At 35.9% G+C, this 25,714-nt stretch overlaps 2 protein-coding genes across 2 annotated transcripts in view; one reads left to right on the top strand and one right to left on the bottom strand.

The window, feature by feature from the left end:
• The first annotated feature begins 2,577 nt into the window (after nt 1–2,577).
• Nucleotides 2,578–24,944, top strand: LOC107041628 (mycosubtilin synthase subunit C). The gene is made up of 11 exons (XM_015262250.1): nt 2,578–2,911; nt 6,314–6,446; nt 6,520–6,792; nt 7,152–7,597; nt 7,655–7,865; nt 7,955–8,122; nt 9,106–9,302; nt 9,415–9,610; nt 18,505–18,865; nt 20,102–20,555; nt 24,485–24,944. The coding sequence occupies exons 2-11, from the start codon at nt 6,314–6,316 to the stop codon at nt 24,632–24,634; spliced, it is 2,589 nt and encodes an 862-aa protein (XP_015117736.1). The 5' UTR covers nt 2,578–2,911; the 3' UTR covers nt 24,635–24,944.
• LOC107041631 (protein Star) overlaps nt 11,231–25,714 on the bottom strand; it is a 34,959-nt gene continuing 20,475 nt past the window's right edge. Inside the window, exon 6 of the mRNA XM_015262255.1 lies at nt 11,231–11,423. Coding sequence (XP_015117741.1) covers nt 11,355–11,423 — 69 coding nt within the window. The 3' untranslated portion in view covers nt 11,231–11,354. The remainder of the gene's footprint in view (nt 11,424–25,714) is intronic.

Below are 25,714 nucleotides of genomic sequence, written 5' to 3' on the forward strand. Positions count from 1 at the left end.
TCGTAAAAAAACCAAGAACCGCTGATAATGATGAGTGAAAAATTGGACTCGTCGGGATTTGATCCTGGTACCTTCGGGTTGCTAGACCTTGACTTTACCCTCTCGTTACCCCTCTCTTAGTTACGAAGAAGTTTATCAGCTGTATGAATAAAATATGGTATTCTTATCTGATTCTTTACTTTTCTTTAATTATGAAACTCAATATAAATATGGTAAACAGCCTATTTATTTATGATCAATAAATAATAAGACTACAGCATTAAGGTCTCGAGTTTGAACCTTACATACCTTATGCTTGCATGACCCTTAGCATCTGTTTACACGTTTTCCTGTATGACCCATCCGACCGCTATGATCATTCGACCTTTTATAAAAGCCTCCAACCCTTACAAGTTGATTTACTATTACCCCTATTTGACCCTTATGAACTCCGTGACCCTTGTGAGGGTTTGGCCCGTTGGAATATTACGCTCAGTTTCTCTGCTAAACAGTGACCCTAATGGAAGTTTGACCCTTAAAATTGATTAACTTGTCGTTCCTGTTTGACCCTTATCAAGTCTCGGCGTCCGAAGTTTACCCAATTATTGGCCGAGACTTGGGATTCGACAAATGGCCATTTGGCGTTCAGCCGACACTTGGCCGTGAAGGAGTCGCCGAAATTTGGCATGCCAGTTCAAAGCCGATGTTTGGCCGTGAGTGGGTCGCCAAGGCTTGGCATGCCAATTCTAGGCCGATTCAACAGCACCGGCAATTCGGCCCCGGATTGGTTTCAGTGGAACATGAATATTCAGAAACAAAATGACATGAATTTTCAATTTTTCCCTGAATTTTCCTGATGTTTCTGAATTTTCACAGAATAATTGAACTGAAAAATCAAGTATTTTATTCATTTTCAGATCATTTGAACAGAAAATCAATGGAATATTTGATTTTTTAATGACAAGATTTCCAGAAACTTCAGTGGAACTTGAACACGATAAAAATTTTTACCGGAATTTGGCACGAGAAATTCAGACGAAAATTTTTAACAATGTGTATTTCAACATGAGGCCTAAAATAACTTTTTTTTTATCGCTCCCTCATGGTCGGAATGACAAAAATAAAATTTCTCATCTCGTTGATTTCGTTATCGCAAGTGATTTCAGAATTGATTCCATCTGATTTCAATCCAGAGTGACATAGTCATATTCTATTACACTGAGAGAAAAATTTCCTAATTGTAGACCATATTTATTTACTTGAGAGAAGTCAATTATTTTCAATGGCATTGATCTCACAATGTTTGCGCTTAACAGGTCTCGAATAAATCCTCATTTATCACTTTCGTTCCGCGTTATATCATGAATATATTACATATCGAAACATTGGAGATGCATTAAAAAAATCATGGAAACAATAAATACTGGAAGATTCGCGATTCTTCTAGGCGATATGAGTGAATTCATTTGCAACAAAATCATACTTGAACACAAGAATATTTTAAAGCATGAGACCTTTCTCGGGTAACGTGAGTTTAGGTGACGAGGAGAATTAACTGATTGAAAAAAAATTACATGTCTGAAGTAAATATGTTTTAAATATTAGGAATTTTTTTCTCAGTGTACCTAGTGAGTAATTCTTTGAGATAATCTCATGTTTCATTACCTCACCAGTAACCCTCGAAGTCAGGACGATTATTATTAAATGCGGAATCGATTTGATAATCCATTCTCAAAGGCTTGTACGAGGTAAATTACTGTGAGTGTTCAAGTCTATACCGCTTGAAACGAGTATTTTTCCAGATGAATATTCTAGAATGATAGAATTCACTGCAGAGGAGAATTGTAGCTCCGGTACAATTTGGGTGATAGGTACAATTGGATGATTGGTTGTATTATTACCCAATAACAAAATGAACACACTTGTTCGAGGCTTCTTGGATAAAAATCAGACTTCGCTGAAACTTCAGCCAGGCAATATTCCAAGTTTCCCACCCTCTGAACCTGGTTCCCATCCATTAATTAACTGCTTCATTAATATAATAATTAATTCTGTCATATGCTCCGGCTATTGGGTCTGAAAAAAATCAATAAATTGTTAAATATAAATTTTTGAATTGTCTTGACATACATTAACACTGTTTTACTAATTGTCCAATTATCATGAAACTAGATCGTTCTAAAATAAACTCAGAGAATTTTTCGTAGTCTAGAAAATCTTCTATGAAGATGTCCCAACATCTCTTTTAAAATCACTCATTATCGTGATAATTTGATATTCACAAGAATGTGAAAAGTCAACTAGCTACGTTTTATCACTGTGCTAGAGAATTATCTTTGATGATAAAAATCTCAGCTTCAATCAAGAGAAAATCGCAGGAGTAATATGCTTTATTCGTCACCCTAAAAATCATCGAAAGCGGTAGTATTTATTCGGAAGAAATTAACGAAAGTGTGCTGTCAATTGGAAAACTACAATCAAGACAATGCACTTGGCCATCAAGCTAGATAGCGTGAATAGAAGGGCGATACCAGTGAATAATCTGGGGTCTCCCGAAGCCAGTGCCATATAAAAGCTCGCGTTATACAGTCGAAAGGAGACACTCACTAACGGGAACCAGTTCGTTGATCACCTACACAATTAGTTCACGTCGAGAAATATACGAAAATATACTCATCAGTCAAAATTATCAGTCCTAAATATCAAGATAAAACACGTTTATCGTATCTATATTGCAAATTGCCATTGTTCGTATCGTGTGAAAGTGATAGCTATTCAAAAAAAGTAAAAGTGAAACGTGGATAATCTGCATACAGACGGATTTCAAAAGGTTTTGGCAATTTATTCGAGGAAGTGTGGAAACGTGAGTGACTTAAAAGAGTTAAAGAGCGATTCATCCAAGAAAAATCAGATATAATCACGAGCATAAGCGGTCAGTTGAATCATATTTATTAAAATTGTTATATTGTTCACAATTTGCCTCATGTCAGCTGTCGATCATGGTGACATTTGTGAGATTATTAAATTTATTCACAAAGGAAAAATCACAGCTCGCCACAGCATATCTCTACTTGACTAAACAATTTTTTTTGTTAATAAAACCTCGCAAGAGTTTTCACTGATGGCAGCCAAAATTTCATTTGTAAGGACAAAGTTTTTTGGCTTTATAATTTGACTTGCGTTTTGATCACAATAATTTTTTTTATAGAGCATTATGATATGAGACAAAAGAAAATTTGTTAGATGCCAGAATTTTGTTTTCGTGCTCATTAACTGCGCTTACGTAAAATGTACATTCATTGCAGATAGAATATCAAATACCCGCATATTTAACAAAAATATAATTATTCATAACCGGGGAAAATAATCTCTGAGAAAAAGTTCACTGCGCTTCTGTCTGCGGGTAGCACGTGTACGTGGTCAATTACTCTCGCACCTGCCTTTCTGGTTTTGTAACAACTCTTTGAACGTACCTATACAACCATCATTATAAAATTCGGGTCAACCTTTTCTTTGTAGCGAGCAGCACCATTAGGTTTAATGTGATAAGCCAGTTGGTACATTGAACTATTGACGAATAGTTTGCGTGAGAACTTTGAACACTACTGCAAATATTTTGAATATATTGTAGTCCTATAAAACCATGCCCGGGAGAAATCTCTGACGAAACCGCTCGTTCGCTGAAAGAGAGTTTCTCTATATATTCTTGGCAACCAACAAGGATTTTGCAAATCACTCGGTTGTCCTTTGTGGAGGCAAATGATGGCTAGGGGGGATGTCGGTGAGATTTGAAAGTCTTCGGTAGAGCTGGGGGCTCAGTCCGTGACTCTTGATATATGATGATGGGAAATGTTAAGACTTATTAAATAATCCTTACACCACAACTTTCATGCGATGGACATAGTTTTTTTTATTTTTTTAAACTTTCCTCTGACTCCAAAGAACAAAATTAAGGAAACCCAATTTTTGTAGTTTTTTCTGTTATTCGGTTTTCGTTTTTTGTCAATTCATAAGGGAAACGCCGTTGCATGTCGTTCTTTGTTAGATGTATTGACTGGATAACCGGAGAAATAAAAAAAATTGACGTTTTCAATTGAAGTGTCTAAATAGTATATTGCGTTACTAGTGTGTAAAGTTCAAGAGCGTGCGTAAAGTGAATTTCGAGTGCGCAAAGCGAAGCTTTACACACCAGACTAGGGTTAACTCTGGATTGGCCACCATATGAGGGAATCGTCACGGCGCTTGTCGTTAATTACCATTCACTGGATAACCGGAAAATTGAAAAAAAATGTGACTTCTTCAATTGAAGTGTACAACACATTGTAGTGATTTTAGAACCACATAATTTTCAAAATTCCAAAAGAAAATTGATTATTTCCAACAGAATTTGTTTCCCCCATGATAAATGAAATAGTCCGTCGCGCAACGTTGCCAGAAACTCACTAAACGTGCTCGGGCAATGTAGAGTGAATTCGGCAATGTTAAAGCCTAAATAACACGGCGGCACATTCTTGCAGAGGTGACCAAGTCACTGGGCTGTATAGCGTGACCAGACTAGGGTTAACCCTAGATTTGTCACCATATAAGAGAATCTTCTCTGCAGCGCATCGTTATTCGTTAATTACCATTGACTGGATAACCGGAAAAATAGAAAAGAGTGTATTGTGTTACTAGCGCGTAAAGTTCCACTTTTTCACACGCACGCGTAACACATCCTATTTTTTGTGGTACCTGCCGAGTTCATTGTTCGGAACGGTAGTGGGGGTAATATGGTTGTTTTTCTGCACGAGTGCGTAAATTTCAAAAGCGTGCGTAAAGTGAAGCAAAAGTTCGGATAGGACAAAATCGATTGTGGTCATCATGTTTCCCACTTTTTAACATATGCCATCATATATCAAAAGTCTATCAGTAATACATCAAAGGATTCCTACCTCTACCGAACACTTTCAAATCTCACCGACGTCCATTCGTAATTTATAATTAGTGAAGAATATCACATAAGCAAAAAGCACTCTCAGAAAAAGTATTTTAGAAACCACGTAAGAAATTACATTCTAAAACGTAATACATCACGCAAAAAAAATTTTTCACTCGATATATCTCTACAATTCCTAAATTAAGAAAAAAATCATCTTTCACTATGCAATTTTACAGTATTTTTACGTAAAATTTTCTGAATTTAAATGACAAATTTCCAAAAGAGCATTTTGCAACACGACTATGTCTTGTCAAGAAATCTTTACTAGATTTTTTCATCCGTGTGTGACATTTCCTGAAGGAAAATATTTCATCAATATCCACTATCATAATGATCGAATCGGCTGTGAACAAAATTCATTTTAGATTTCTGAAGGAATGCTTTGTTTTTTCTGATTGTATGCCAATAGAAATCTATCGATCATCCGATAGGACTAGAATATGTTCATAATGAATGCATCAGCAGAATTTTGATCCCACTGTTCGTGGCTTCCGTCTAAATATTCCACTCAAAAAAGTGTTCTTCGTCTTCGACCTTCTTTCATCAATTTGGTAGCTAAGTCGTAGTATAACACTTCTCACACATTTTTTCATTTAATAGAGATGACAAATTTATCAAGATATTCTTTTCGAAGATCTCACATTGGTCTGCGACGAGATCACAATAAAAATTCCGCAATGTCCCCTCAACTTCTAGGTAATTTACAAAAACTGACTAGATCTTATTTCATCACTTCAGCAATCAATCATTCTCCGTCTGTCAGAAAGATGAATTTTTAACTCAATATAGAACATTGTTTAAGCATATTTCTAACAGATAGTTCTACAGCAAATTTCTCATAATGAAAAAAAAGAATTGATATTATTTTGCTATTAATGGTTCGCCAACTGTTTTGTCCAATTGTCTTTGCCCAAAATGTACAAATATTTGTAGAAATTGTAACTTTTATTCTATTTCTCATTGTAATTAATGAGTTTTTGAAGGCTATGCATGACGCAATTGAAGGACGTCTTTTCAGAGAATAGTGTAGGTCGGCAGTATGAGAGCCACGTTTCGAGTATTTGATTTCACTGAAACAAGGTGAAATCAGTAAACTGGTCGTTACAATGCGTCGAAAAACCGTGAATGATAAAAAAACCGAAAAGCAAAAAAATGAGTGGAAACAGCTGAGGAAATCTGTGCTGGATTTCTACGAAAAAAAGTCTCCACAGGATAAACTGTGTGAGAAGACTAAAAACTATCAATTTTCCTCTTATGAAATATGTTTGATTGATTATTTCCAACGTCTGATGTGTGGTAATCATCAAAGACCAAGTACAATTTCTCAATTGAATAATTTATCTCTTTTTCTAACAGATGGGCTCACTGCAGCAACACTCAGTCCTAAAGGGGAATAACATAAGTTGGAAAGATAAAGATAATATTGTACACAGGATTTTCCAAGAGGTTGCCAAGAATTGTGGAGAACAAGCAGCCATAATTCATGAAGGTAATTATTCAAAATTTGAATAAAATCTGTATCCATTTACGAATATTTAATACTCAATCTTGTTATGATACAGATGAAAACGGGGGAAATTACTCCTTTTCCTACAAAGAGTTGGAGTCATCAACGAATAGATTGGCAAGAACCCTGAGGAAGTTATCGAAGCCTTCTACGAAGACGGATTCAATCATCGCTGTCTCTATGAAACCTTCCCATAATCTCCCAATTATTCTCCTCTCAATCTTAAAATCTGGTATGGCTTACCTACCACTCGATGTAGAATTTCCCGCGTCAAGAGTCAAACATATTCTGGAGGAATCGGAACCGCTCATGGTCATCATTGACGGAGGTAGTTATCTTAATTGAATTTCCAACGTCACTCTTAACACAATAAGTGACAGAATATTTGCGAAAATATCGATAAGCAATACGGAAAAACCTTGTTATGACTTCTGGACTAGGATGCAGAGTTAATCGTCACCCTGGAGGAACATTCACTATGTGAAGGATATGATTTCCTAGATTATTTAACAATGCACTCGAGGTCACCGTCTCCACCCTGCCAACTGGTCATCAATTAGCAATTCTTCCTCACAGCAATAATCACAATAAACATACTCCATATTTTCTGTTGCAACAGTTGTAAACTATTGCACCTAGATTGATCATGGAATGAATTTCAATGAGACTATACTTTTTTCTTTGCAGATTGCAAATCAATTTACGAAGGAACACAAGTGTCAACTCTTAACGAGTTATGGGAAGAGTCTGTAAACGAATCTGACGAGTCGCTCGATCACAATGAAGATCCTGAACAACTTGCCATAGTCCTTTACACGTCTGGTAGCACCGGAGTGCCGAAAGGGGTCAGGTTACCCCATGCCACCTTAATCAATCGTCTCCAGTGGCAGTGGAGAGAGCTGCCCTTTAGGGATGATGAGCAGTTTTGTATTTTCAAAACGGCTCTAACTTTTGTCGACAGTGCCCCCGAAATTTGGGGACCTCTTCTTCAAGGTCGAACGATCATTGTTGTTCCGAAACAAGTTACCAAGGATCCAGAGAGATTTATCAATACTCTCGAGAAGCATAAGATCCAGAGACTTGTTCTTGTACCTTCTCTTCTTCAGTCAATGCTCATGTACCTCGACATTCGTGTAAGTTGAGCAATTAATCTGTTAGGGGGTCATTACTTGATGAAATATTTATTCCAGAATGATATCGAAATGTTGAAATCTTTACGACTCTGGATATGCTCCGGTGAAACTCTCTCGCAGTCATTGGCCCAAAAATTCTTCACAAAATTTTCAACGTTCAAGCATACACTTGCAAATTTCTACGGAAGTACTGAAGTCATGGGCGATGTCACGTATCACCTACTAAATGAACCGAGTCAATTAAAAGATATCCAAAAAGTGCCCATTGGTACAGCAAATACTTATACTGTTGATATTGAACTTGTTTGTAATTTATGCTGATGTATTCATATAAATGCATGTTTTTTCTCATTACAGGACGGCCTTTAGATAACTGTATCGTTTATCTGGTGAATAAAGACCTTCGTTTGGTGGCACAGGGAGATGTTGGTGAATTAGTGGTGGCAGGTAGAAATTTAGCCGCGGGTTACATCCGCGGACGAGATCCCCACAAATTTGTCAACAACCCTCATGCCATTGACCCAGGTAAATTGAAAAAAAATGCAGTAATTTCCATCATTTAGAGTTTTAATTGACGAATCCTTCATCAACTTTCGCTTCCGCATAACTCGGCAGGGCTACCTTGGCCTAATTCGGTTTCAGTAAAAAGTGGGAATAACCATAACAGAATAATCAACATAATCAGTCGAGCGGAGATTTCACACATAAATATAGACAGAGGACATCAACCGGTGGCTTCGTTAAACCCATGATAAGTCAAGGACTTGTTACACAAAATTAACCCATTATTATCCAGTTAATTAATTTGAATACTAATGAGTCTTCGTTGACGCACCGGAAACCATGGTACAATGCATCTAACAATATTGGCCTTGTAACTAAACGCAACTGTTTCACGATTGTTCCAATAAATTGCCTTGTGAGCCCTATTCTGCAAAGATTGCAGATTGGTACTCTCCACTCACTTGGCCATGATTTTACAATGCGACACAGCATTAAATAAAACGACAAAATCGCATTATAATTATGAATTTTCAGTTTTAATGTCAGCGGGGAATTTTTACTGCTTGACAATTGCTGCAGTATTTTAAACTTTTTCTAATGATTGTGATAATAGCCTCAAAAGCCTCGGGATTTTATTTTTCGCAGTATTAACGTTGTGTTACTGGAATCTGAGTGGTTTAATTTGGAATGCCGACAAATAAGTAATTTTATAATTGCAATAAGGCAGCAACATATTCAATAGATTTCTCAGATGATTGAAATGTCAGAATCTCATTGCATTTTACGCAGTTGACACCAATAAGTCATGAATGGCACATGGTATCGAATTGCACTACTAGTTGACAACTATGAATGAATCATGGGAAAGTTGTTGTGGATTCCCAAGGAAGGGAGTACTCTATACTCTGGCCTTCTCTAACTCTGCTCTTGAACTTAGATCCTGACTAATGTAACTGATACCTTTATATTTGTATTCATTTTTTCTTTTTTTATCATTCACGCAGAATATTCAATGATCTATCGCACCGGTGACTATGCAAGAATCGTGAAAGGAATGTTTATCTATGAAGGACGGACAGACTCGCAGATCAAGATCCGAGGACATCGGGTTGATCTTGCGGAAGTTGAAAAATCCGTTGCCGCCGTCCCTACTGTGGATAAGGCCGTTGTACTGTGTCACAAACCTGGGGAGATATCACAGGTATAATGAAGACGTCGTTTTCATTTGCGCATTATCCCGTAATTAATTGGATGAATCATTTAATTCCTCTATTAGTCAGTGACCAACATTCATTAATTGCTAACTATTTCAGGCGTTAATTACATTCGTAACTCTAAAGGCAGGAAGTTGTGCATCTGGTTTACAAATTGAAAACTACCTGCAGAGTACATTACCATCGTACATGATTCCTCAAGTCATTGTTCTAGAAAATATACCGCTACTTTTCAATGGGAAAACAGACAGACAGACGTTACTGAGAATGTATGAAACATCGAGTTGTAACAGAGGTAGGTTTTTCCGTTAAAGGAACAAATCATTCTATTACATTTTTTATATGATACGTACGTGTAACCGCATGCGGGTTTCAGTTGACTATAGTCAACTGGAAAGTAGCGGGTTTCGAGCGCCTACCCACACTCAACTAAAACCCGAAATAACGCATGACGCGCATCCGCATCACCTATTAAAAGAGAATGCAAGGAAGGAAATCTAACCTCTGAATAGTGAATACATGGAATGACTGAAAAATGAAAAGGTGATTTTCAAAGCAGTTAAAATGAGCCAAAATCGTATAATTCCTGATAGTGATAAAAAGTTAGGCAGTGAGGAGGATTTATTTACTGATGAGGAGGAGTTGATTGGTGATGTGCCATTTGAAGAAAATGGAAATGAAATATTTTCCAATGAAGCAACAGCAGGATCCCCAAAAACTCCTTCGATCAAATACTGTAACTTAAGGGCTTTATTGAATTCTAATGATCAAAATAATATTAAGGAAACACAGAGAAAAATTATTTTTGCTTTTCAGAGACATGTCACAGAATTCACCGAAACTTCACTGAAATTTGGTGATTGATTTCTAGAAATTAGTGATAAGTTGTTGAGAATTCAGTAACGAAAATGAAATTTTTCAATCACACTTTTCTATAATTACTTTTTTAAATAGATGTGATATTTTTTCCACTGCCCCCCCCCCATCGGGGGCTTCGCCCCCTGGACCGCCTTTTCTCATGGGGGGCTTCGCCCCCCACACCCCCCCTCCACCACTAAACTTCATCACGCACTTATCATATAATAGTATATTTCGTAACGAGTGTAAAAAAGTGTTTTTTTGCGAGTGGGAGGTTTATATCACTTATATTTCTTGCCGCCAGAAATCGTTCATTTTGCGTCAAAAAATGAGAAAATTGCTAAAAATAAAAGCTCCGATTTTGTGAATCATGGGTCTGGGGCCTTCATATTGAATGAGTACAGAATTCATGCAGGGCAGAACCTTCAGATATTTCTAAAACATAACCATCATTTGCTCTCAACCGCAATGAGTTCGAAGGAAAGCAATATAGTATGTTTCTGGGCTACTGCGATGGGTTTTTTTACTCGTGTGGCGTTGGCGTCCGAGCCGAAAGCGAGGACTGGCCAACCACACGAGTAAAAAAACGCATCGCAGCAGCCCGGGACAAGATTTTTTTGTACCGTCGATATACCAGTTAATGCCACCTAGAGCCGTGTCCGCTAGTATAATACGTAGGTTATGTATATTTTCAATGCTAGGTGAAATCCTGTTGACTCAGGAGCAAGTTTATAGTTTTATCTTTGAATTCAACATATTATTCATCCCTAAATATAGAAAAATTGATTTAAATTGAAGTTTGAACAAAAGACCCGCGTGCGCCAGTTTATGCCACCCTCAAAACGGCTTGTCCCAGTTTCTGCCATGGCGAAAAGCCAGTTAGTGCCGCTACATTATTAAATCACATTCAATCATTGTGAATGGATGAAATAATTATTTATTCAGTAAACTATTACAAAACTTCCCTTCATAGGTTATACTTAATAGGAAACATAATAAATAAAATTATTCTTCAGGTTTTTTTGGTATTTGTGACGCATTTTCAGTTCCCTTCAGTTTCCTCCATAAATCAAAAAGACTTTAATGCGATCGATCTCCCATCGATTCTCTTGTACCTTAGAGTAGTTCTAGGAATGTTGTATTTTTTAGCAACAGTAGCAACTGGAGATCCAGTCTTGATCTCAATGAAAGCGTTTGTCAACGACAGTTCTGTGTATTTTGGCCCCCGGAGTGGGTTGTTCAGTTTGGTCCTAGCGAAAAATAAAAATATTGTATATAAATTCATTCCCAATCAATTTTATCATTTTCCAAAACATCAAAATAAAGTTAATCAACATTTGGTTCGAACTACATAGTGTCGATTTATATTTTTACGAAAGTTTAGGGAGATTGGAAGGTTAGACACACGAGTGGCACTAACTGGAACGAGGGCTCATTCGAAGGAGCCAGTCATTGCCACTCATATTTTCGTGTTAAAAAGGTGATTTCATCCATGTTCAACGAATGTATATGAATTAGCAATCAATTCCTGACAGATAACTACAATTTTGTAATGATTTAATATTTACATTTTGAAGAATATGAACGAAAACTAAACTGTACATTTTAACCTCTCTGAGAGAGCCACTACCATTTTATTGAGTCCAGCGTGTCTTTCACACTTTCCGGTTGAATAAAAAATACCTTTCGCAGTTCAAAAGTGATAATTCTTGATGACAGGGGGCGAGAGAGATTGCTCTAGAGATTCATGGTGAGCACTGTGGAGTCCAAGAATTATTGCACTTTGATATACCTGAAAATGTGCTCAAAGTGGCAGAAACTGGCACAGTGGCATCTACTGGTACATCGACGGTAGTGATTTTCCAGTTTTCGAGTTTGCGAAGTATGCAATACCAATTCTCAGACGAGAAATCGTGAGAAGCAGTACAGAATAGTACATTACATGCCCGAGCCTTGGAAAGCAGATCACCGTCCCCCACGTGCAAGATTGCCTTCCGAGCCGAAGGCGAGGATGGCAAGCACGTGGGAGAGGGTGATATGTTTTCCATGGCGAGGTGTGTATATTAATTTTTGTGTCGAGGGTAGAGATGCGAAGGCGTCATGTGACCGGTCATAAAGTGGTCATGTGACCGTCAATGACGGTCACATGACAAGACCCCAACGACCGCCGGTCCGGTCACAACAAATTTTTACATGACGGTCACAATTGGCGAAAAACTGTGACGGTCATTTTGCATCTATATAGATGAAATACTTTTTTGTTCATCTATTTTTCTTTCTAATTAACTAGAACTCTCGACATTGTTTACTTACTTTAGTATCTAGAACTCTTGACTTCGTTTATTTTGTTCCAAAGATGAAAAGTGTAATCATTCTCTCATGAGTATGCAAAAATATATGTGTAAGCACATGTTTCATAATTTTATAATTAAAAAAAATTGTTGTAGTACAGTTGTACACATACATTTCAAGTCATCCATAAGAACCTTATAATAAACAATAATTGATAATCAATAATAAATTGAACGAATAAACGATGCCAATTATATAGAAATTATATGACCGTCACAAAAAGCAATATATTTATGACGATTATTTTGCACCTATATAGATGGTTTGGTAACGGAAATTACTATTTTACTCTTTTCACGGCCAAAAATTCTTTGTGACGGTCACAAAAAATTTGTAACCGTTATTTGCCATTAGAAATTTCGGGACGTCACATGACCGTCACAGCACCGTTATTTTTTGGTCATATGACACAATCACAAAAATGACGGTCATTTCGCATCTCTAGTCGAGGGACCTGCAAAACGCCAATTTCGTGGCGCGCAGCGCCACAAAAATGGGGTTTTTCGGTCTAATGACGAAACATATTACTCCTTCTCTCAAACTTACTTTGTCTCTACAGGAATATTATCTAATTTCCAGAAAAAAAAATCATTTTTTGATTCAGTATCATCCTTCTTTAGCCCGAAGAGTACCGATTTCTTGTCTAGAATCTACCATGAATTGATTGAATATGCATGCGATGGTCTCCACTCAAGGAATATTTTTGTCATATTATGTCGATTTTTCTCTCAGTGTTCATGCCGAAGAATGCATTGAGATAATCACTGAACAAAATGAGGTATATGAATAAATTAACAGAGAGATTTTGCCAGCTATCAAAATAAAAAAAGGGGAGGTTGGAGAAAAATGAAACAGCCATAAAACGACTATTCGACACAATTCAAGCAATTCGACACAATTCATAATAATTTTGTATTCGTCTTATAATTCAATTGATTAGATTAGGCCGATTACACTTTTTTTTCATTCGATTGAAATTCAGTATCATATTTTCCTTTTTCCCCCTCTGGGTCTCCCCATGGGCCTTCCTCTGGACGTTGGATTTTGCTGTTTCATTTTCTTTTTTTAGTTAATCTGTTGACAAAATCTTCTCGCATCAAAACTTCTCAATCATTTTCTAAATAATTTTTTTTTCTATTCTACGGAAAATTATTATTCTAATCAGTACTTCCACTAATAAAAAAAAGTTAATCAACAAAAATTATTTTAAAAAATAGTTAATAAAAAAATGTTTTGGGTTAAATTACGTCAAACAGCGGTATTTTCGACTGTTTCATTTTGCCCCACTCTCCCCTATTATTTTCGGAGAGATAGGAGCAACTTCCACTTTGAAATTTATTTCAATTAATTAAATAACGGTAATGAATCACCTAGAAACAATTATCATTATCTTAAACGCTGCGAAACATTCAGCAGTAATACTGCCAGTGTTTCGAAATGATTAAGTATTTTCCGATAGCTTCGTTTCATGCCGAATCGATATGGATGTTGTGATGAGAAGGAACTATTGAAGTGGTATAAAGGAGTGAGACGGCACTGCCTCGTCAGATATTTAGAATAGGGATTCATTATGGACTATTAGCTGTGTGACTTAATTTTTACAGATTTTTTCTTCGAGCTTAAAATTATATTTAAAATAGAAATATATTCGCTGTCTTTTCTGGGTTTAAAAGGATCGGACAAAAGGTTTCAGAACACGGAACGACAAGTCTATGTAAGTTACATAACCTTTCAGAATAGCAGAGTATACGATGGCAACTGATAAACAGCACATTCGGCACTGCATTTTATACGAATTCCAACAAGGAAAAAACGCACGGGAATTAATATGTAGTGTTCTTGGTGCCGACGTTGTATCTTATGAAACGTGTAATTATTGGTACAAACATTTTAGAAGTGGTGATTTCGATCTGTGCGTTGTTCTCTATTTTTTTATATTAAATAAATTTACTAAAAAATCTGTAAAAATTAAGTCACACACCTAATAAATATCAGAGACGATACATTTTTGAGGAATATTACGTTGAAGAAAAAGATGGTTTTCAGGGTACGCTTGAATGGAGTGTGAAATCAAAAGTGTTTGCTATGCTATGCGTCAGTTTTATTCCGGTTGTGTTTAGTTTTTTAATTTTTTGGGGTGAATGGGGGTGGTCGGTGCCGTGTAGCATTTCAAGCGGAGCTGTGGCTGAATTACGTTCACGCGCTCGAACCGACCGCTCAGCCCCGGCTTGACTATTAGAGCTGCGGGATACACTCGACTTCCAGACATGTACCGACCACTCGTGTTCTAATGCATAATGCTTGTTTTAAACAATAAAATATCATTGAACGTCAAGTAAACAATTTTCAATTAATTTTAGGCATTGAAATTATTTATTACAATGAGAAAAAAAAATTCTAATATCTGAAACATATTTTTTGAAACAAGTAATTCTTGTGGCCTGAGAAGGGCTTTAAAATATTCTTGTACTCAAGTATAATTTTGTCGCAAATGAACTCACTCATCGCGTAGAAGAATCGTTAATCTTCAAGTATTTATTGTTTTCGTGATTTTTTTGTTACGCAGTTCCGACATTTCGATATGTAATGTATTCGTGGTATAATGCGCAACGATAGTGATAAATGAAAATTCATTCGAGTTCCGTGAACCGCAAACATTCTGAAATTTATACCATTGAAAATTATTTACTACTCTCAAGTAAATATGGTCTATATATTAGGAAATTTTTCTCTCAGTGTATTACAGCGGTGGCTGTGTGGTTGGAATGTGGGATTGGCATGCGGGAGACTCGGGTCCGATTCCCTACTGGGGGGGCAAGGCCAATTTTCATTGCCGAGCGAGAGTCTCGCAAGAGACGACTGTACCTGGGCAGGTTTTTTCCCTAAAAGGAGGTTTTCCCTTGTCCTTCAACGAATGTAGCAACGTAGCATACAGGAGGTTGGGGGATGGGAAGGGAACAAATGGTAAAAACTCGAAAGGGTATGCGAGAGAAAGAAATTTTTTTTTAAATTTAGTTTCATAATTTTGTCGATCGTGGTATGTACAGATTTGATGAATTTAGTTGGCTTTGCGGTGATTCGTGATTCCTCAGATGCTCAAGGTAGTTCTCTCATTTTAAAGTTCGCATTTGATGGGATTTAAATAACAGCACGAAGAAACAATGTATACGAACTTTAAAATGAGAGAACTTTAATAAGGAATAATTTGTGTCTGTTATCAATTTTACGTCTCATAGATGCTGAGATATGAGCAATGAACTAGTTACGCGACGCGACATAGCGCTCTCTGCTTGCGGTGCGCGGTGAACTTGAGAGCGCTGAGTTGGGTTACGCAACTCTCTCCTTGCTCATATCTAAAGGAGATATGGGAAATTGACAAAATACAAAAATGATTCCTTATCAAATTCTAAATGATTCGTGCTGCGAAAATTTTCGCATATCTTTCATAGTTTGGGCGCTAGGGCGATTTTAACAATTAAATTGTTCATAATAAATAGTTGCAATGCATAACATTGATTGGAAATTGTTTACTTGACTTTCCGCGATCATATTTCATTGTTCAAAAAAAGTATTGCGCATCAGAATGCGAGTGGTCGGTCGGTCAATTTAGAAGCCCTTTTTTTTAGATGTCACTCCTTTATGTAGCAAGTGGAGATTGAGCGGAGAAATTTCTACGTGGGGTGTGACGTGAGATTATGTTTTGGAACAAAGGGTATATTGATTGAGAATGAAGTACGAGTAAGAGAGAGTTTTTTTGAAATAGAGAAAGAAAAGAGAAAGAATAAAGCAACTTAGCTCACATGACGGTATTTTCATATGACCATTTATTCTATTAAGATAAATGTCCTGTGTCTTCATCATTGTGATCGCACATTTATAGACGAAAGAATGTGTCAAATTGTTCTACAAAGTTTAGCACACTTTGGTTAAGCCAGGGAAACTTGATGAAAAAGTCCGCCCAACTTTGAAGCACGAGTGGTATTTTGCACGGAGAGAAATTTTCTACGGGTAAGAATTCTAGTACGGTAACGATAAAAAAAAATTCTAGTACGAGTACTGGAAAAAATTACAATCCACCGGCTGTTAAAAATTCTAGTGCTGTGAAGGTAAAATTGTTTAGTATTTCTAGTCAAATTTCTGTGAAATTGTCACAGAAATACGGGGAAAACTTGACGTGTTCCCCAACAAAATTTCTAGTGCCGCCACTGGAATTTTTTCCTGGCCATCACTTTGCGCCTCTTTTCCCATGCTAGCACTAGAATTTTTCTAAAAAATTTCTCTCCATGTGGAATCATTTTTTGCTTCCGAATAGAAGCATTGTATTCGTCAAATCTGAAATTTTCATTTTTTTGTGTGACGATGACTAATTTTGGTCTCAAGAGTTCCAATGTGCTGTTTTTAGATCATGTCCATATGTGTACAGGGTGACGTCAGCATCTTGCTTACAAATTGTGAAGAAATATAGCAATTTGGAAAATCAGTAATTTAATGGCATAAGAATTATGAAATTACGATAACAAATTTTTGAATAGTGAGCGTTAAAATTTTTCAATGATTTACCCAATAACATCATGCTAGGCTTCGGTCATGTCACCATAATTGAAAATGGCGATGGTACGCCAATTATGGCGAAATTTACAGCGATGATTTTAGCGACATTATGCGCGATAATTGGAGCACCATTATGTGCGATAGTTTGAGCAATGTTCATTGCAGCCATGAACCGATAATTTTATCAACATGAAGAGCCATATTAACCATCATATCAAATCCCATTAACAACTGCATCATCGTTTCTAATCATGGCGGTACTCAATCGCAATGTAATTGTCTAAAGTATTAAAAAATTCGAATGTTTACCATTTGAAAGTCTATTATCAGGATTTAGTAATTTTTTTACTATTGAATTTCCGATTTTCCATTCTATATCTGCCTGAAATTTGTAAACAAGGTGCTGACGTCACCCTGTATGTATTTATGTGAGCTTTTTTTTCAAATTTAGTTTTTCGACGATCCTGCAAAAAATAATCGTCGAAATATTTTTAATTATGACTTCAAATATTCGCTTGGATGTTATCCCGGTTGAGTTCGAAGATAGTGGGGATCGCAGCATTTGCTTTGAAATTATAGCCTTAAAAAGCATTTAATTGAAGTTTAATCATGGTTTATGGTCGGGATTTAGTCGGAGGTTAATCATGGTTTAACCAAGGTTTTATCAAGGTTTAATCAATGTTCAGTGGAAGTTTAAACCAATGTAATTTTAATTTAGTCGGGGTTTGTTAGACGCTTGACCAGTAGATATGGAATTCATGTTAGACATTTGGGACATTTAGGGATCATGTTAAGGTTTCATTGCTGGTATATCTTCTTTCCCAATTTACCATTGAGAAGCAAATTGTTAATTCAATAGCAAAAAAGTTATGCTGGTCTTAAGTCCAGTTTAAGGAAAACTATTCAGGAAAAAAATAGAATTTAAATAATTTATTTTCGCAGAGGAGACATCAACATTGATGTATCAGGAGCATGAACTTTTGTAATATCAAATTTTACATTCATTTTGTTTTCACTCAATCTGTCTAATTTAAAATAAATTCACTTCACTAAAAAATTTTATCTCAAATTGTTTTTTAAAAAAACTATTGAATTTTCCTGAGGTTAAGCTTCAGGAAGGATCCCTACTAATCTGAAATTAATTACAGAAAATGCACTTTTTTGTTTCAATTCGATCAATCCATTCGGAAGCAAATTGCTAATTTTTAGCAAAAAAAACTATATTTGAATTAGACTTGTGCAATGGGCCATTTTTTTCACTTAGATTTCGCCTAATTGGAGTGCTGTATTTAAAGAGAAATAAACGGAGAGCTAATGAAATATATTCCAAACTCGAAGTATATACCCAAAGTCTGACATTCTTGTGATCGATTTCCAATCCGGATCTCTTGCGGTGTTATTAATCTGGATTAATGTATGATGTTGCAGATGCTGACAAAAAAGTAAGCTGTGACTACACAGGAGTTCCCAAAAAACTACTCCCCAAAGCACAAGTTCTTTTCTCCACAGTCGCTTCCGTTCTCGGAAGCAGTGGACGATACACGGTGGACATAAGTGGAAATTTCTACGAACTCGGAGGAAACTCATTAAATTCGATTTACACCGTGACAAAACTTCGTGAACAGGGTTTTGAGGTAGGAATTACCGATTTCCTCAAAGCAAAAAACATGATGGAAATATTGGAAATGATGAGCAGTACATCCGACAGCAAGAATGTTAGAAATGATCCGGACAAATCTAAATTTATCATAGAGATGTTGGATCATTCCCATAGAGAAGATGTCACACAGTAAGTCAATCAATTTATAATCTTCACCTTAGAAAATATGAATAATGATTCCGTAGTGAAGTTTTAAAACAGGAGGGTAGGTCAATCGCACCTGAAAATGAATGTTTAGGAAATATTTCGAATTTTGAGAAAGATAGCCGAATTCTTACAATGATTTTTCCATAGAGCAAATGAATATTTGTGAAAAAGATCAGTTAAAATCGGTTTCCACAGGTGTATTCAAACATGATGGTTCAATTTGATTTAACTGTGATTCGAAAAATGTATTTTAATATCTCTTGGATCAAGTTTTCATTCGTTTCATTCCTACAAGAATTTTAGATCTAATACCGCGTTTTAAAAACATCTTCAGCATGTTCGAATCCGTTAAAAATTTAATTGCACCGATCACTCAAACAAAACGGGTCGAAATCAATTCAATTATAATTTTGTAAAAAAAGATTATTTTGATGCCACTTCAATTCAGTAGCGAAGCGGAAAAACGAATTAACCCTCGATCAGTGGTGCCAGCCTTGATCCGTCGTACGGTTAACACAACGCCGCTGAGTTAAACCGAGCGCGCTGTTGCCACCTTGGCACTTACCGCTATGCACGTATTCCAAGTATGACAGTGAATGTAGCAACACTGTCGCTCGAGGAGTCGACAGGGACTCACACGCACCGGGCGGCGCGGCGCCGCTTGTCTATCCGTTCGGCGTTTCTTTCCTTTTTTTAGCTAAACAAATTTCCCGAGAAAAAAACGGACAACACCAACGCTGAATAGAAGGCTTGAACTAGGAACTCTAATTTTTTCAGAATTTTTAAGCGCCAAGAAACACGCTAAAATATAAAAAAACGAAAAGAAGCGGCGCCGCGCTCACTGAGAGAATAATTGAAGGTTAATTCAATTTTTTGCGACGACATTTACATCTAAATCAGCTCCTAAGATGACCGTTATAATTTTTTACGATCGTCCTAGAAAAATTTGCATATTTCGAGCGAAACCGGATTACCGCTTCGCTACTGAACTAAATGAAAGGGAATTCTTTCATGGAATGCAGATGAATATCGATCAATGACACATAATTCAATTCAATATAACAATATGAGAAGATACACTTTAAGAGAATAATGTGCGAATTGTCCATTCCAAAGCATATTGCTAATCTACTAGCAATAACAGCTACCACCATTAGCAAAAATATAGAGCAATTATCACTTGGTTCGAGATGGATTTTTCTTGTCTTCTTCTTACAGTGTATTGACTGAAAGTTTCTACTTGAAAGCCGATCTGGAGAGGTGGCTGGCACCAGATATTTTGAGAAGTGATTACCACGATCTAATAGCTGCCCTTTGGGATCCCCTCGTGGAGAAGGGATTTAGTTTCGTTGTGAGGGCATCGGATGAGAAGAAAACTATGTTAGGAGTAGCACTGAGCTTTGATGCATACGAAGAACCTGAATGTGTAATCACCTCGAAACTTGCAATCGTCTTTGATTTCCTAGAGTACCTCGAGAGTCCACTTCGAGAAACGAAATTGCCAGTTGGCAAGGGTAAAATTCTTCATTGTTATATGATGGCTACTAATACTGACCTCAGTCCCGCCGATAATGTTATTATCATGAGTGTAATGGAAAGGGAGCTTCTCGACCTGGCAACTGAAAAAGGATTACTTGGAATTTTTACTACCAATACCAGTCCTCTTACACAGGTATTTTACATAGAGTTATTTGAAAATATATCTAACGTTCAGTATGCGACCAACGCAAATAGCGAAACGTCGTCGGAAATTCTTCCAAGTAATATCTGTATTATCCGCGGAATTCGAGCAATCCATGAGCTCCTTACAGCTGAAAGAGTTCACACTCTAAGAGAAATAGAAATATACTCAAACAAGTCGTGTTTAAACCAAATGGCAAGAGTAGGTTGAAGTGGGTGTGGCCCATTTTGGGTCGAACCGACAACGTCCTGATTCCTTTCCTTATTCATTTATAACAAAAAACCTTACAAATTTTCGAACAATTTATCATGGAATAATTTCGTAACCGCTGAGACGATTTCGCTGGAATTTCGCTCCTATCCATGCCACTAGATGGCAAAAATGACCGGTCAAATAACCGTCAATGACCACCGTCATAATCGCTAATTACGGTGCCAAGAATCTGACCATATGGTTAGAAAAAAATGACGATAGGCCATAAGCATGAAATGATCGAATAAATTTTGACCGCCATTTTCCATTTATATAGATGACCTTCAATGTTCGAGTACTAGTTCAGCGATTTCTACACTGTTAAAAAATTTTATCACATTCAATTTTCATTGAAATGTCAAGCAATTTCGTCATTGAAAATTCTAAATTCCGGGGAAAATCTATGAGAACTCTGAATTTTAGCTCAATTATTCCGGAAAATTACTAGAAAACCGAAAAATTTCGATAAACATATTCTTGAATTTTCAATCATTTAAAAATTCCGGGTCATTCGGCACTGAATATTCATTTTTTTATTGAAAATTAGCATAAATTGAAGACTTTTGTCTTCATTATTCTCAAACTTTTGTAATTTTCATAAATTTTTAGTAAAATCTGAAATTTCATGGATTTTTTCTAACAGTGTATCATTGTGAACGGGGCCTTTAATATTTAATAGTTAATAAATAAAATAATAAGTGATAATAATTCAATTTCATTGAAAAGTTTTCCGATCGAGCCCTTAAAAAATGATCCAAAAAATTGCCGAAATATTAATGACGGTCAATTTGCAACTATATAGACGATTTTTGGTCATTTTGCATACAAAATTCAGTCAGTGTTAGAAAACGGTCAGAAACCGATTATTTATGTCTAACTTGACCAAAAGGAAAAATGACGGTCATTCCACATCTCTACAAGCCACACAAAACCACATCGATTATAACGAAAACAAATAAATCCCATAATTACTTCGAGAAATAATCGAATTTGTAAAAAAAACTAGTTTTATTGAAAAATCGAAAAACCTGTGGAGACAATATTGTGCAGAAACTATCTGCAGCTCTAAGTCGCATAGAAACGCATCGATGGCGTAAAAAAAATTTGAATTGGATCGTTCGTTCTAGAAAAATCCTTGGCCAAAGTCTCATGGTCTTACGTACACACACACACACGAACATCTTTCAAAAAACTCCATTCAAAATTTTTAGAAAGCATGAAACGTAGACATATGATGAAATTTCCACTTTCGATTTTCGGGGCCATTGAAAGAACTATACCGGATATAAATTGAGAAGTTGAAAATTTTGAAGTTGGAAATTACGTAGTTAAAAATCATTTCGTCAGAATATATGGAAGTTTCAAAACTGAATAATCACTTTGCTTTGTCCCACAATGAAATATTTGACGTGCTTTTAAGAATTCAAATATCTCTCATAATGGGAAGTTCGTCAAGAAATATATTGTTCCAAAGTTACCAGAGTGCTATCATATCATTATTATTTTATTCAAAATGTATTTTTGATCTGTGAATATAGAATATAGTCGAAATGAAAAATTGCTCTCCCTTCAGCAGCAAAATACATATACTATTTTTAAGACAGTAATATTCCATCTCATAACAATTTTCAAATGGTTAGCACGAATTTTTTTTTTTTTGGGTATTTTGTATTTGTTTGCGGTATAATTGATGGCCGTACCAAACTCAAAATTAATGTTAATGAATCCAAAACCGAATGTGTAATATTTGCCACCTCCAAAACTTACCATAAATCGTTTGTCTTACGCAATAATGTAATAGACATCTCTCGCAACGCAAAGTATCTGGGCCTCACCCTTGATAACAAACTAATCTGGCAAGAGCACATCTCTAGAGTCAACAATAAAGCGAACGCTATCATGGGTAGACTCTACTACCTCTTCAAATCCCAAACGTTGTCAACAAAATTAAAACTAAGACTTTACAAAGCGCTATCCGACCTGTCATGACTTATGCCGCCCCCATCTGGCACAATGCTGCGCCCATCCACGTATCAAAACTTCAAATAACGGAAAATAAATTCTTACGCGTAATTAACAACGCGTACCGCCATACACCTATCGATGATCTCCATGAGTCCTCAAAAGTTGAATATATAGGAACATACATTTCACGCCTAACTGAGAACTTTGCTGCTAATGTGAAATCCCATCCAAATTCACTCATCAACCAACTCTCACCATACATAATCTCAAGATAGTCAAAAGGCCGATATAACCGACTGGGGGCTCCCCCTCCGTCTCACTGATACTCCTCAAGTTAAAGGGTTTTTTTGTTAAAAACATTTTTTCCTTTGTCGCACCCCACTGTCTTCATCCTCACCCTTCATGTTTATAAAATCATCATAAAATTTAAGGAAATCAAACATGTAAAAGCCTCCGGGCTGCAGCTGTAAGTTAAACACCCATTCGCTAATTTTGTAAATATTGTTACTTAATTGTGCTGTAATATATGTTAATAAACTTTGTTGAAATTGAAATTGAAAATTGAGGCAAAGATGCTAAAATTCTAGCTGCTAATTGGTACTACTGAGACGCAAATGTGTGTTCAATTTCAGCTCGATCGGTTGAGCGGTTCCTGAAATAGCGATTCTTCGAAAATCGTTTTTTGCCGATATCTCCCAAACCATTCGACCAATTTGATTTTTTTTTTCACAATACTCATGATGATACCTATTTAATTGGATTGAAAAAAGACCATTACACCCTGAGCAATGTAGTTTTATTCTCGTTTTTTAATTTTTTTCGCTGAAGTTGCTTGTTTGCATGATAATTTAAGAAAATAATCAAGATAGAAACTTGAAAATTAGTATGATTTTAGGTCTTATGGTAACAAAGTTTGGGATTCTGGATGAACGGAAATCGGACCAGTAGTTTCGGAAATATTCAACTTTGTATGTGAAGATCTTTTGCTTAATATTTCGAAAACTATTGCTCCAATTTCAATTTTTTTTTCAAAATGTGAGTTTTGATGTCATCTATCTAGATCCAACAAAATATGGATACCATCCCATTGAAATTTTTCGAGATATCGTAGTTTTTGTATTTTTTTTTTTTGGTCGGAATTCACTTTTGCACACTATGACATGGGGAAAAGTCATGGGAAACCTTATGAAACTTTGACTTCTAGTTAGGACTGCCAAGAAACATTACTATATAAAATTTTAGGTTGATATATTTAATAGTTCTTAAGATGGAACATTTCACTCAACAGTCTTGAGAAAAAAAAATCATTTTTTGTCATGAAGTATGAATGGGATTGGCCTTAATATTTTCAAAAAATGGTAATCCTCATGCCTTAATTTTTTTAAAACATACATTGGGATCCATTCGGAAGCCTGCTAGCAATGAAATTGGTAGAAATGAAAATAGGAGAACAAAAATACGTAGAGAGTAGCAGTCATATGTAATCTGTCAAATGGCTTCTGTCGCGCTGCCTGTTTTTGGTTCAAACAAGACTCGTTTGAGGTGTTATTTACTTTTCTCAATGTAAAATGTTACTTTGGGAAAATGTGTAGAGAAATAATGGCGAGAGTTTTCACCATCTAATCAAGTTGGATGTTCAATATTTCCACAAAATGCACCTGTCTAATGAATGGTTTATATGATTAATCTATATTTCTTTCTAGCAACTGGATGTTGATGTCTACGGCTACGAAGTCCTCCTCGACTACCAGGTCAACCAATATGTTGCACCTGATGGTACCAAACCATTCGGTGCAGCACCTGACGATCAAAGAGCGGTCTGTTGTTGGAAGACAATCGGCCCAGATCATTGAAGGGGCACAAAGATATTATTCCTGTAAATAGTTTTGTAAATACTAATTCAGATAGTTTTTACATGCACCGGCATGTATTTTTTTAATAACTCCTGGGTTATCTCCACTAATTCCATTTGATATGAGAATGAGAATATACGAAGTATCATTCGGTGAGAATATCGAGCCCATTGGAGTTCATTGGAGCCTTATATTCAAGATCACGTGGTACACTCATGGTAATGAAGTATTCCATGTTAAATGAGTCAACGGCTTTTGGAAATTGATGTCGATTTTTTCTACGATTGGGGGACAAGGAAAACTATCTCTCAATTTTTTTAGAATTTTTTAACTGCCCATTTCGGAGATATGATTTTTTCTTGATTTTTTCGTTTTTTTCAATAACTCAGTTCTATTCATCCGCTTTGGATTTATGGCACGTCAAAATTTCCAATTATCTACCATCTATAAAAATATTTTGAGTAATTGTTTTTTTTAACCCCTAAGTGCTCATAATACCGAATTTTCCAAAAAAAAAGTTGAAAAACTTGAACTTTCAAAATTATGTCACATTATATTTTTCTCGTCTTTTTTTCAGTAACTCTTGTAATCAAAACAAGTGTTTTGAGCCATCATATAAGTTGGGGTTCCTTCTCAAAATTCCACGAATTTGGTCCAAATACCCCACAATGGCGTTGATTAACTTTGATTATAAACAATATGAAGTGAATTTAAATGTATACTCATATGTTGCATATTATTTTGATACATAATCGAAGTCGTTTTGGGGTGTTTTGACCAAATTCACGGAATTTCCAGAAGAAAAAATTAAAAATAAAATAGATTCAATACGCAACTTAACTTGTATGATGACCCCAAATACTAATATATAAGAGTTATTATTTTTAAAAAATGGGCAAAATAAAAGGTGACATAATTTTAAAAATTCAAGTTTTTCAATTTTTTTTTTGAAAATTCGGTATTATGAGCATGTAGAGATTGGAAAAAAATTACCCGAAATCTTCTTATAGATGGCAGAAAATGGAAAATTTTGAGCCGTCATGAATTAAAATCGGCTGAATAGAACCCGAGTTATTGAAA

The sequence above is a fragment of the Diachasma alloeum genome, unplaced genomic scaffold (genome assembly GCF_001412515.2).
Source record: "Diachasma alloeum isolate Michigan unplaced genomic scaffold, Dall2.0 Dall_scaffold_00370, whole genome shotgun sequence".
In the NCBI taxonomy this organism is placed as follows: Eukaryota; Metazoa; Arthropoda; class Insecta; order Hymenoptera; family Braconidae; genus Diachasma; species Diachasma alloeum.

Excerpts from the sequence above, each read along its gene's own strand:
- LOC107041628 (XM_015262250.1), top strand. The coding sequence starts at position 6,314 with ATGGGCTCACTGCAGCAACACTCAGTCCTAAAGGGGAATAACATAAGT. Across the intron at positions 6,793-7,151 it reads CATGGTCATCATTGACGGAG|ATTGCAAATCAATTTACGAA; the intron begins GTAGTTATCTTA and ends TTTTCTTTGCAG. Across the intron at positions 20,556-24,484 it reads ATACCAGTCCTCTTACACAG|CAACTGGATGTTGATGTCTA; the intron begins GTATTTTACATA and ends ATTTCTTTCTAG.